The 12,027-nt window shown below is 31.8% G+C and overlaps 2 protein-coding genes across 8 annotated transcripts in view; one reads left to right on the top strand and one right to left on the bottom strand.

Moving 5' to 3' along the window:
* LOC143052034 (DNA repair and recombination protein RAD54-like) overlaps positions 1-4,461 on the bottom strand; it is a 41,707-nt gene extending 37,246 nt beyond the window's left edge. Inside the window, exon 1 of the mRNA XM_076225012.1 lies at positions 4,326-4,461. Coding sequence (XP_076081127.1) covers positions 4,326-4,337 — 12 coding nt within the window. The 5' untranslated portion in view covers positions 4,338-4,461. The remainder of the gene's footprint in view (positions 1-4,325) is intronic.
* The window catches only part of LOC143051984 (uncharacterized), a 41,975-nt gene that overhangs the window by 2,895 nt on the left and 27,053 nt on the right, over positions 1-12,027 (top strand). For 6 of the 7 annotated variants that reach the window (XM_076224985.1, XM_076224958.1, XM_076224991.1 and 3 more), the window contains exons 3-6: positions 8,146-8,220; positions 9,040-9,103; positions 9,739-9,876; positions 10,210-10,300. In XM_076224985.1, coding sequence (XP_076081100.1) covers positions 8,146-8,220; positions 9,040-9,103; positions 9,739-9,876; positions 10,210-10,300 — 368 coding nt within the window. Of the gene's footprint in view, positions 1-8,145; positions 8,221-9,039; positions 9,104-9,738; positions 9,877-10,209; positions 10,301-12,027 lie in introns of those variants that run through there. The other variant, XM_076224996.1, reaches the window with a different exon arrangement.

Genomic DNA, 12,027 nt, shown 5'->3' with positions numbered 1-12,027 from the left:
AACCACTGAAAAAAAACAGACTCTTGACTTTGGACAGGCACATACAGTATGCGGCAGCTTTAAGCATGTTTCCTGGTCTTAATTTGCCCCTAACCAAAGATAGTGGTGTTAGGGAGGGGTGGGGGTTGACTCTTCTAAAACATGGTTACCCTGCTGCTCTCTTTTTGTATCTGTCCTAAGTTAGGAGCTATCTGTAATTCAGTGATCATTGTTGGCAGTCTGTAAGCATATATGTCATACCAGGGTCTGTTAAAATTCATGTGTTTTGTTTCTTGTTGAAGGCTGTCTGTGCGGTGATATTGTTCACATACTCATTCTTGTTGATTCTTTTCTCCTTGGAATCATACCATGATTCCTGATTTTTATAAGTTCAAAAGTTTCATGTAATTCAGATATGACAGGATATTGCAATTGTTGCCCTACCAGGTGATCAATGAATACAATTAAATCAGCAAAATATGACTTGAAAGATGTCGTTTTTGACTGGGTTTGACAAGGTTAAAACCCAGATAGAAAAAAGTTTGTTATCTAGTATGTGGGATCAACTTCTTAATTTTTCCAGACTTTCCCAACAAAATTTAATCATATTTTGCAACCTGCCATTTGAGACTTTGACCTATTTACAAGACATGTCTATATACATGTATATGTTTACATGAGTCATCAGATTTAATGTCCCCATTCTAAATAAAATAATTGGACATGGACATGATGGATAAAAAAAAAGAATTTGCCATCAACAGCTGTATGTTTACTTGACATAACTTGGTTTTAATATTTGATAAATCTGAATTTAATATAGGACTTTTCTTAATAATAGTGAGCCCATATGACAAATTATATGAAACTGTTAAAATCTGATTATCTTTTTAGTCTTAGAGTTCTGAACACTTCTCTCTAGGGCCTTTTAGCATCCTGTTAATGTGATGCTATCTGGAATTTTTCCCCTTATATCGTGTTATGTATGTGATGATGCTATAATTTCCAGAAAGACAATTGTATTTCAAAATCCCCTGTTTACCAGGATGTTATATGAAACTTGTGGAGAGAACACTATCAGTATGTTTTCAAATAATTCCAAATATTTTGTAATTCATTTTTTTAATCGCATAGAAATCTATTTTTGACAAACTTAACTATTCCATTGAACAATGAACACTGTTGTATAAGGTATTGACCTGATTTTAAGTATATAAAATAATAACACAGCCCTTAAGGAAATTCAGGTTGTACCCAACACATCTCTTTGCTTGATACCAATGTTGTTTGAATTAATAAGCACTAGATTAATCAAACATCTCTTTCTTTAATGCAAACCTATTGTTTGAGATACATCTCCTGATATACATGTAGATACAGAATTAATCACACCAGGCATATAAACCTATCAAAGACAATTTGTCACCTTAATAGGAGGACACCTAAATGGGTTGTTTATTTTTAAATGTCAAAAGAAAACATATGCATGGTGCAGCTGTTCAATTAAGAAATAATATGGACTAAATAATATAACCATAAATTACGATTTGATTGAGCTATTTTGTAAATGATTTAAAAGTTTTGACATGACGGACATGTCTAGACTGCTTTTACATATAGTTCATGTTTATTGATCTCAATGGTTGTACCAATCATTTTACAACAGGAAGTTTCTTTTCAAAGTCTAAAATATTTATATAATCTTTTAACGGAAAAATATATAGGAAGTAAGATTGATTAAAAAGAACCTTTGCATATCAGATTGTATTCAGGGAAATACTCCCTTATTAGTACATATAATTTTTAGGTTTGTTTATGTTTGTACTGTTGTCTTGATTAGATAAACTACTTTTTGGTTATACTATCTATTGTTGTATCATTACTCTGCAGTATAAGTTGACATTTGAATAGTGAAAGTGGTTGATTATATAGGAAATCACTGAAGCAGGACTGGAGCGCCCCCTCTTAGGTCAGTCAGCAGTGCTCAGCACCTCCCCCCCCCTCCCCCCTTAACCTTCAATGGCTGGCGTTGGGCTTACAATGAGAATAGGACAATAGCAGTATACAATAACAAGAACATACAAAGTAAAAACAGTTTCAGCATGTATTATATATTATACTTATTTAGAATTCGAAATTATTTGATTCAGTATTAATTTTGAATTCTGGAAAATTGACAAGAAATGTTGGATGAAAACTAACCTAATGAAGTAGGGATAGCCATGCATGCATGGCTAAGGGGGGGGTTAATTAGTCTATAGTGAAATATCAGTGAACGTTAAATTAAGTTTCATCATACATTTATTAATTTTTCCAGAATTCAAAATTATTCCAGGTTCAAATAATTCTTTAGCATTCTACTAACAGTAACATGTAGATCATATTTGATCAGAAAGTCTTATCCCTTCAACCAAATTTATTGGCACTTGAAACCTTTAAACAACAAATTTTCACCTAATTGTTGGTATTGATTTGTACCAGGCCACTAACCTCCCAGCCCCTGGTAGAGTCATTTACCCTAATTCTGTGTAACCTAAATTTCACCAGACGTCAAATTGCTGAACTATCTGATGCTTGATAGACCCTTGTAACTCATTGGCTGTAAATAAGGCCAGACAAAGATTTACTTGACACACTGTTCTTCTGGTTATGTGGTTATAAGGTAGCTGACCCAACAGTTTATACATTGTTCTTTACAGGAATCAATAGCAGTAACCTGTAGTTACAATTTTAAGGGAAGTGATATTCAGCTTGTTACCATCACCTACTTCTTTAACCAAGATTTACTTTCAGTGACCCGATTCGTAAACAAATATATATCAACATTAATTTTCATGGTTTATGTGGATATCATCTATAATTAATGATTACACACAATATCCTTTTTTATTAACTAATAATTTGTAAGGTGACTGACCATATAATAACCTAGCTGTACTAGAGGATCAATAACCTGGAATCTACTGACCTAACAAATCAATAATTCCTGTAATCATTACAGAGCATCAGGATCATTAGTGTACTCAACAAAGAATATCTTTTATAAGGCAAGCACTTGGTAATCAGCTTTTATGTAGATGGCTTGTTAGCTAATAAATAACATATCTTTTAAGGGGACTTGACAATAAAGGAATTTTTGTATTCAAGCTATTTTTTTTCTGAAAATAGGTCATTGGTATATTTAAACTACTTTTATCACTGAGGTACTCTGATTTGAATTGGGTCAAAGTTATAATGTCTAGTGAAGTGTAACTGTAGTAGTTATGATATTCAAGTGACATGTATATAACCTTATGATCATTTATCACTCTTGCTCTTGTTTGGTGCATTTTATTAGAAATATTTATTTATTTTTGTTTTGCTGTATTATCTTAAGGTGAACTTAAAGGCTTTTAGTGAATTTGATGCGGATAACAGATCTCTAAGTTTCTGGTCTCTGTTCAGTTTATTCGAAACTTTCCTAGACTCTCAGTGGACTTACAGATCTTGACATATTATAGGGACACTTTATTATTGTTGAAGACAGTCTGACTGTTGACCTAAACTTGTTTTTGTGAACTGAATTTTCTGGTTCTTAATTTTGAGTAGTGCAGTTGACAGGCAGGGGAAGGATTCCAGCTGTCTCCTGCCATGTATGTATATGGTTATACATTACAGATCCATTGTGTCATGTAGCCAGAGAGGTTTCCAGATATTTTCCTGTAACAAATTGACAAATATTCAACTATGTTGACTTGTTTCTGATTACAACATGAGGAGGATATCTGACCTTGATTAATAGGAATTTGACACTTTATGTTGATTCCATGAGCTAACTTAAGAATGCTTGATCCAATCCTTTGTCAAATATTTGTATATTGTTTAATAGATGTTAAGATTGGTCTTGACAATTATTGTGGGTTTTTTTTTAGTTGGGAATTATGTTCCTTGGTCACATAAACATTGACGCTTTTAAATATAAGAACAATCTTTGCTGTAGTTTTGACAGCCTACAAATTTGCTTGTTCTAGTGTATTTTTTGGTTGCTGTATTGACACATAATCCATATCCACTTTTATTTGTATTTACAATCTATAAAAAAAAAACTTTGTAAATTGAAGACTTTCTTTTGTCCTGACAATTTTCTTTATATCAACTTTTCAAAATCCATTGAAAATTTGCCAGATGTTATTCATAATGTGGCATTTACATGAAACCCATTGTTGTTACCTACTACACAATTTATGTAATTGTTTTGCTCTATTGATCATGTAGGTTTTTTGAAAATGGACTAGTTCTATAAATAATAATGCAACTAGATTCATAACAAGATTAGTTGTTAAAAAGGTTTTACTGAAAAATCTTACCTCAAGTTTCATAGAAATATCAAATGATACATTGGTATTCCAATTTGACTGTTGATAATTTCAAAAAAACTGATCAGTTCCTAGTTTCATTTCCTTTTAAGTATTGACTTATTTTGATTGCATTTATAAACAAAAAGTACAGACAATTAAGTGCAGTTTAAGTGACTATTTTTTTTTTATTTAAGTGTAGCTTCCTGGTGTAGAAATGTCATCGATTGAACAATATGAAAGGTTTCAGTTCAATGGCATCCTGATATAAACAGATACAAATAACTCTTAGACTTTACCTGATATCTTTTTTATTTATACCATACAAGTAATCAAATGTTGAGGCATCTGGCCTTATTTTAGTACACACATAATGGAATTCAAGATGATTTTATCCTGACATTATTCTTTAAATCAAATAACAAAGATCAAGAACATATAGCATGCACATAAATGTAATATAACATCATTAAAAATGCTAATAATACTTTTATCATTAATTCATAAAACATCACAAGACTTTTTCCTCAATAAGAAATATCTTTTTTGTTCCGTTATTGATTTATTTATATAACAGATTATTGAAAAAGAATAGGTTATTGAACATGTACAGTTGAGGATCCAGGAATTTGAAAAGGGAGAAAAAGGGGGGGGGGGGCTAGGCAACATTTGTAGTGAAGAAGGTAAAAAGTCTGATTTATCTATAAATGCAGCTTCATGAAGGGAGGCACCATGGCCCTCTTTAATCCTCCTCTATTGAAGAAAAATGTTCCAAACAGAAAAGTTGTATAAGAATATCTGATAGTTTTTAGACAAGAAGTACAAAAGTCATATCTGCCCTGATAAAGGTTTATTGATTTTATTTAAGTATAATGCCACAACTTGTCTGAATCCTTGGTTACAAATTAACACAGATTCTCTTTATGTATGTCCTATATCTTGCTTTATGTTATTAAACTAGTTTATTCTGAAACAATACTGAGACAGCATTTGCACTACATGGTTAAATTTGAACTCTTTGTAATAAGTTCTTTGTGATGAACAGAAATTTGGGCAGCTTATTTTTGGGGAAAGACCGCTTCAAGTTGTCAATCCCCTATGGGTTTGGCCTACCGTCAATCGTTTTGTTTGATAGTTTGGTAAACCCCTCAAAAAATCTTACTGAGATTGATGAGAAGGAGACACAAAAATGAATAGATTGAATTTAAACACTTTTTCACACATTTCCGTTCTGTTTCTTGTGAAATTGTCGTATTTTGAGCTCTCCCTTACACTATATTAACTCATTGGTGACCTATATTTTTTATTATTGTTTTCAAATAAGCTGTATATAAACTATAATTGTGAAATTTAAGCGATTTCTGTAATACAGTTATTTTTTTATTTCGATATTTCCTCTATTTCTCCAATAGACAACTTTCGAGTTCGATGCATTTCCGTCAAAAACTCTGGTTTTAGTGAACGTCATTTGTGCGTTTAGGGGCATCGTCACTTCCATTCCAATGTTGAGCGAGTGGTTGGAAAACTATAATTCTATAGTGTACGAATTATTCGGCAAATTGAATTCTCAAAATTGACAATCAGCATTGATGTCATTAGGAAATTGTCATTAAGGCCGAGAAAAAAAAGATCCGTGTTTCCGGTAACCCGACCGACCCTGTTTTTTAGCCCCGACCCTAACTTTTTTATTGGATCTTCCAAAAAAAAAAAAAAAAAAAAAATTATCAACCGACCCTGTTTTTGACACAGGCTTCTGATAGATGACATAATATTTTTTCTCTCGTGCTTCCTCTTGCATAGAAAGCCAGTAAAACATTTTATTAATGTCAAAAGGTATTCCAAATAGGTTAAAATCCAAGAAATTTGCACAGCAGGTGCTTCAAAAACATTGCAAATGGCACACTTCCGGTTTTTGAAACTAATTACGGATCCGGACTTGGAAAAAACATGATAATTTTCCGGATTTCATTTACGATGTCAAAAAAAAAAAAAAAAAAAAAAAAAAAAAGAATTCCGACCTACCGACCCTATTTTTCAAAATGATGTTACCGGAAACACATATCTTTTTTTTTTAGGCCTAAGTACCTACAGAACAACCATTATTTCTAGTTTATCCTGCACAATGACGATCACTAAGACGCTTGATGAACGTAAATAATGCAGGGATACAGGTGACCCCCTCTATTTGGTAAATGACGTCATAAAGGCGCGTATAGTTGACTAGTTTTTTCCGGTGATGGATGAACTCGAAAGTGGTCTTTTTTCTGTTGAACATTATTTCTGTTGAACTAATGTTCAACAGAAAAAAAGGACATTAAACAAAAATGTATGCTTCTTCCGGAGGCAGATTTTGAGCTTAAATAAATGGTGACTCCTTTTTTTTATTTAATTTTTCTATTAAGTATAGGATAAAGTTCATTTATAAAAAAATATAGCGAAATCCTATATTTAAAAAAAAAAATGATTTATACCCGGGAGCTTCATGAAATTTTCTATTATATCAAAATGTAGGATCTGGAAACAAGCTTCACACAGCTTATATCAATTATATTGGTTTTTATAAGTACATGTATCCCTGTGATGAGAGTTGTAACTGGAACTTTATCAATGGAAATTTAAAAGTCCTCACTTTCTTGAGAAAAAAGATTAAAAAATCTTAAAGTACTGTCACAACAAATGGAGAATGACCGAGCCTGCTGTTCAGTGGTACACAATTAAAATGTTGTTAAATGATAGATTTCAGTTGATTTTAGATATTAATTAACTCAACTTTAATCAAATGTTTTGATTGAGAAGGTGCACATCTCTTCCATTGGTCCAAATTGACTCCATGATGAATTCTTAACTAAGGAAAGGAAATCACATCAAACAACAATTGATTGCACTATTGTCAACCTTTCTACATGTTCTAGCTGTTCTTTTGTTTATTCTTTGTATGAAGACTATCAAAAGATACCCCCCCCCCTCCAAAAAAAAAAAAAAAAAAAAAAAGACAGAAAGAAAGAAACAATTGCTGTCTTTCCCTTCAGAGCTCTTCAGCTCTTTGATTAAAACTCCTACATTTACATTAATTTGAATTGGCACACAAATAAAAAGAAATAATGCATCATTATTAACATCACATATACTTATGAATCATCAAGACATTGCACATCCTTAAAACTGTTTTAGTGTCCATCCCTAAAACTTAATGTTACATCACTACTACAGATAATATTTGTCATAACTTTATGTATATTATTACATATGTTACACATGTTGCCCTTGAAGATAGTCCCTAGAGTGGACAGTGTATAACTGATCATTTTTGTCAAATACTAGCTTCTAAATTTATTTATTTATATCTTGTGCATAGTAAGAAGGGAGATGAAATTACATGTAAAAAAGTTAAAATTTAAGTAGTGATTTGGTCTAGTTGAAATAGGTCAAAAACTATAATGTCTGAAGCTGTAACACCAACTTATAGACAAAATTTTCCATAGTTTGAGTTAAAGCTGGAAAAATTTTCTATAATTTTGATACAATTTGTCCCAAAAGTAGTAAACTATAAATAACTGTAAAAATCTGATTGTTAAATGCAAGTTCAATAATTTTAATTGGCATTTATTGTTTTTAAGAAAAGCACCAAGAAATAACTGTTCTCAAGTCTTATGTACATGAATGTTCTAACTGAAAGTATTTTGTAATAGTTTGTTCTTGTAATCCTCTGTCTAAGGCACTGCATCGCTGTGTAAAACTGACATAAATTTTCATTAATATCTATAATATAGTATATAGTTGCAAACCTATCCTTTCTGCTGTCTTTATTACCAATACACTTTTATAATTTCAGGTGGGTACGTGCTGACTACCCAGATTTGGATTATGCCTTGGCCAATCATATACTGCAGGATTATGACACTAAAAGGTAATCTATTTCACAATACAATTCTGTTTGAATGACGATTTTTCCTTAATGACATTTACAAATTCATTAAATATGCAATACTACTCCCACTATTAGATAAACAACGCATGGTTAATGTTTACTATGAAATACATTATTTTGTAAAAAAAAAAAAAAATTCATTGATTATTTAATTTTACGTCAGACAGTTGATATTTATAAGATATTTATGAATGAAATGTTTTTATTATTTATGAGTTCTAAACTCTGATGCATTTAATGACATAATATGCTGCACTTTGATATTTAGCTAATGTTTTCCATGTTTGATCTACCAAGCCATATTGATAGGCCTTTGAAACAATGAATGGATAATAAATATTCTACTATCATGACACTGGTTTGAAAATCAATAGTAGTTATATAACATATAGAGAAAACCTAAAGCTGTGTTAGAAATGATCATGACTTGTCTGATTGTTAGATCAGTACAAAAAAGTTTACACACAGACCTATAAATGAATAGAATAGACACAGAAAATCGAGCAATAGACACACACATAAAAATGAATAAAATAAATTCAGAAAGGACCAACAAGTGAATGATTACAAGATTTTTATCAAAGATTAGAAAAGAAAAAATGAGCCAGCTGTTCATTTTTTTCCGATCCAGTTTTGTAATCTTTTCAAACTTAGTATAACTACAGACAATCAAGCCAATCAATTTGAAAGTATTCTTAAAACTCTGTCAGATGATGTACGTACAAACTCTTATTTCTGTCAAACTGAAAGCAATTTAAAAACGTTTCATGTATTTATATGGTGCCATTTTATTTTTAGTTATGAGAGCATGAAGAACTTGTGTGATAAGTACAACAGAACAATAGACAGCTTCAAAAATCTGGTAAGTACTGGTCAAGTTAAAAGTTACCCTACAATACATGTCTATGTCCACAACTTTTTACCATATGTAAGGTTATGACACCTTATGAATACTTCACCTCTGAGACCATTTGTCTTCATACAAAGTGAGATTGTTGGTCATATATGTATAGTTGACCATACTTTACCACCTTTAGGATGTGTTAATTTTGGCGGGATGTATGTGTCTATTGTAGCACAATTTTTACCAGTTTCTGCCCACTAGCATTATGATACCATTAAAACTCCTGAAGATCTTTTGGCCGAAAATGTTCATGCGTATTATGAATATAAATCATTTTGACATCTTTGCATGGGATGTGAAGCTTTGACCGATAATGTCATGTTCATAGAGATTGGTCAATTATGTACTGTATAGACTGTTATATTTCACTGTTACAAAGTTGTTAGTGCCATTATGCCATTGCATAACAATCTTTACTGGGTTGCCCATCCAGGTTAAATGGCATTTTCATTTACAGTGCTGATTTATAAATCTGTTTGATGTTGATTGAAGTGCACACAACCCAATCCTTGTGTTTATTTATCCTTGCAAATAGAATAAAAGTTTATGTTAAAAATAAAATTTTTACTCTTTTTTTCTTTCTTTTTTTTTAGTGGAAAGGGGCCTCTAGACCTAAGAAACAAAGTGACAAAGCATCCTCAGGGCTGCTCAAACACATTCTTCAACAGTGTTATAATATTGCAGTAGAAGATCCAGAAAGATTGAACCAGTATGAACCATTCTCTCCAGAGGTAACATACCTTTTAGTGTTTTCAAAATTATTTCTTAAAGTGTTGTATATACCAAGATTATATTTTTTCATATAAATGATCAGTTTCTGTGCAGGACTGCAATTCAGATTTTAATTTGTTGTCTTTTTATTTAACTTTCATAAACAAAAGCTTTTCATTATATATGATTTCAGTCATTTCTTTATGTAGAATTGGAGTAGCGACAAATTAAATTATCACTGTTCATTCCGAACATTTTCAACACAGATTTATTGGGTTAAATTCATCACTAGGTCTTTCATCAAGCAAAATCACTTACTCACTCATTATTTACTCAAAATCTGTTATGTTCAGGTGTATGGAGAGACATCATATGAACTTGTTGATCAGATGATAAAATCAGTCAATTTTTCTGAGGATGATTACTTTATTGATCTTGGAAGTGGTAAGTTTGTAGTATTGAAACTTTAGATTGGTTTTGATCTTAGAAATGGTAAGTTTGTAGTATTGAAACTTTAGATTGGTTTTGATCTTAGAAATGGTAAGTTCGTAGTATTGAAGTTTAAGATATGTTTTGATCTTAGAAACGGTAAGTTAGTAGTATTGAAGCTTAAGATTGGTTTTGATCTTGTGGTAAGTGTGTAGGATGTTTTAAGCTTAAGATAGGTTTTGATCTGAGAAATAGTAAGTGTTGAGGATTAATTCTTAAAGATTGGGTTTGGTCTTAGAATTGGTAAGTGTTGAGGACTAAAGCTTTAGATTTGTTTTGATCTTAGAAATGGTAACTTTTGAGGACTAATTCTTACAGCTTTGTTTTGATCTTAGAAATGGTAAGTGTTGAGGAATAATTCTTAAAGATTTGTAAAGATTTGTTTTGATCTTAGAAATGGTACGACTAGAGCATATACATTTTGGTTTTATTATATTTTATCATTAATCACAACAGAGATCCTGATAAATCGTGTGCATAGTTTAGCCTTATCTATTACATAGTCGTCGCGTAAATAGTTTAAATTGGAAATGTCCTTTCGTTCTAAAAATAGAGCGTTGAAAGGTTCCCTGTTGAAATTTTCCTTTACTCCAAAGGTACACGTGGTGATGAAAACTTTTCGAACTTCTCTGTCTTTATCGAATTAGCGTTTGTCATGTCGTCATAATTCATTTCGTATTGCTTTGGACTTATCATTACAGTTGCAATGGACTGAAACGAAAGTAAATTTCCGGTAATAATATTAAATGTGATTAGCTTCTTTTTGAGAGCTGAGGTGAGGTTGAGATGATAACAAGACTCAGCCATTGGTATCAGAAAGCGTCCATTGCACGTACCGGGATGTATGCATGTCATAATGCATTAGCGAGAACAGGGTTAAAACTCGTCATGAGACAAATTAGTCCGAGATTACTCTGACGTCCAACAGCTGTTTTGCCAGACAAGCTGGGGCCGTGGGACGTCAGAGCTCGTCCCACGGCCCCAGCTTGTAAAGCAAAACAGCCGTTGGACGTCAGAGTAATTTCGGACTAGAGACAAATCAGTTGGAACATGAAGACTCAGCATCAGAAACCAAAAGTAAAATAGGGGACAAGTCAACTTATTTATGTAAATAAAATTAATCAAAAACATTGTTTTTATAAATTTGATTATTTAAGTTGATGAGTTTTTTGTAAGCAAAAATAGTGTCCCATGAAATTGTGTCTTCTGATATTTCACAATTCATCTGTGAAATTTCGTCCAGGGACAGAATATCACATTTTTAAACTATAATATAGTGTCCCCCTTAGTGAAAAATTGTCCCAAGTGCTTGGACATAATTGCATGGATGTTTTATAAAAATATGTCACAAGGGACAGTTTTTCATATTGTAGCTATTTTTTTATGTCCCTAAAAAAGGGAAATAATTTAGCAATCATTGAAATGTTTTACTCAATTCATTAACAGTAAAAATGCAAGTTTTGACAAACAAATTCCTGCTGTTAGATTTTTTTGGTGTTCATTTTTTTTAACTTTTTTTTTTTTTATGAAGATAACAAGTATGAAATAGTTTTTTTTCAGACTGAAAACATCTTCTTAAAAGGCCTCAGAATGCAGGATTTTGCATCTAAATTTCAAAAAATTTCTGGGGGGGCATGCCCAGACCCCCCTAGCTAGTTCGCAGGCCTACGGCCAGCTCACTC

The sequence above is a fragment of the Mytilus galloprovincialis genome, chromosome 1 (assembly GCF_965363235.1).
Source record: "Mytilus galloprovincialis chromosome 1, xbMytGall1.hap1.1, whole genome shotgun sequence".
NCBI lineage: Eukaryota > Metazoa > Mollusca > Bivalvia > Mytilida > Mytilidae > Mytilus > Mytilus galloprovincialis.
Note: the sequence above shows the minus strand (reverse complement) of the source record. Positions and strands in the feature narration are given on the sequence as shown.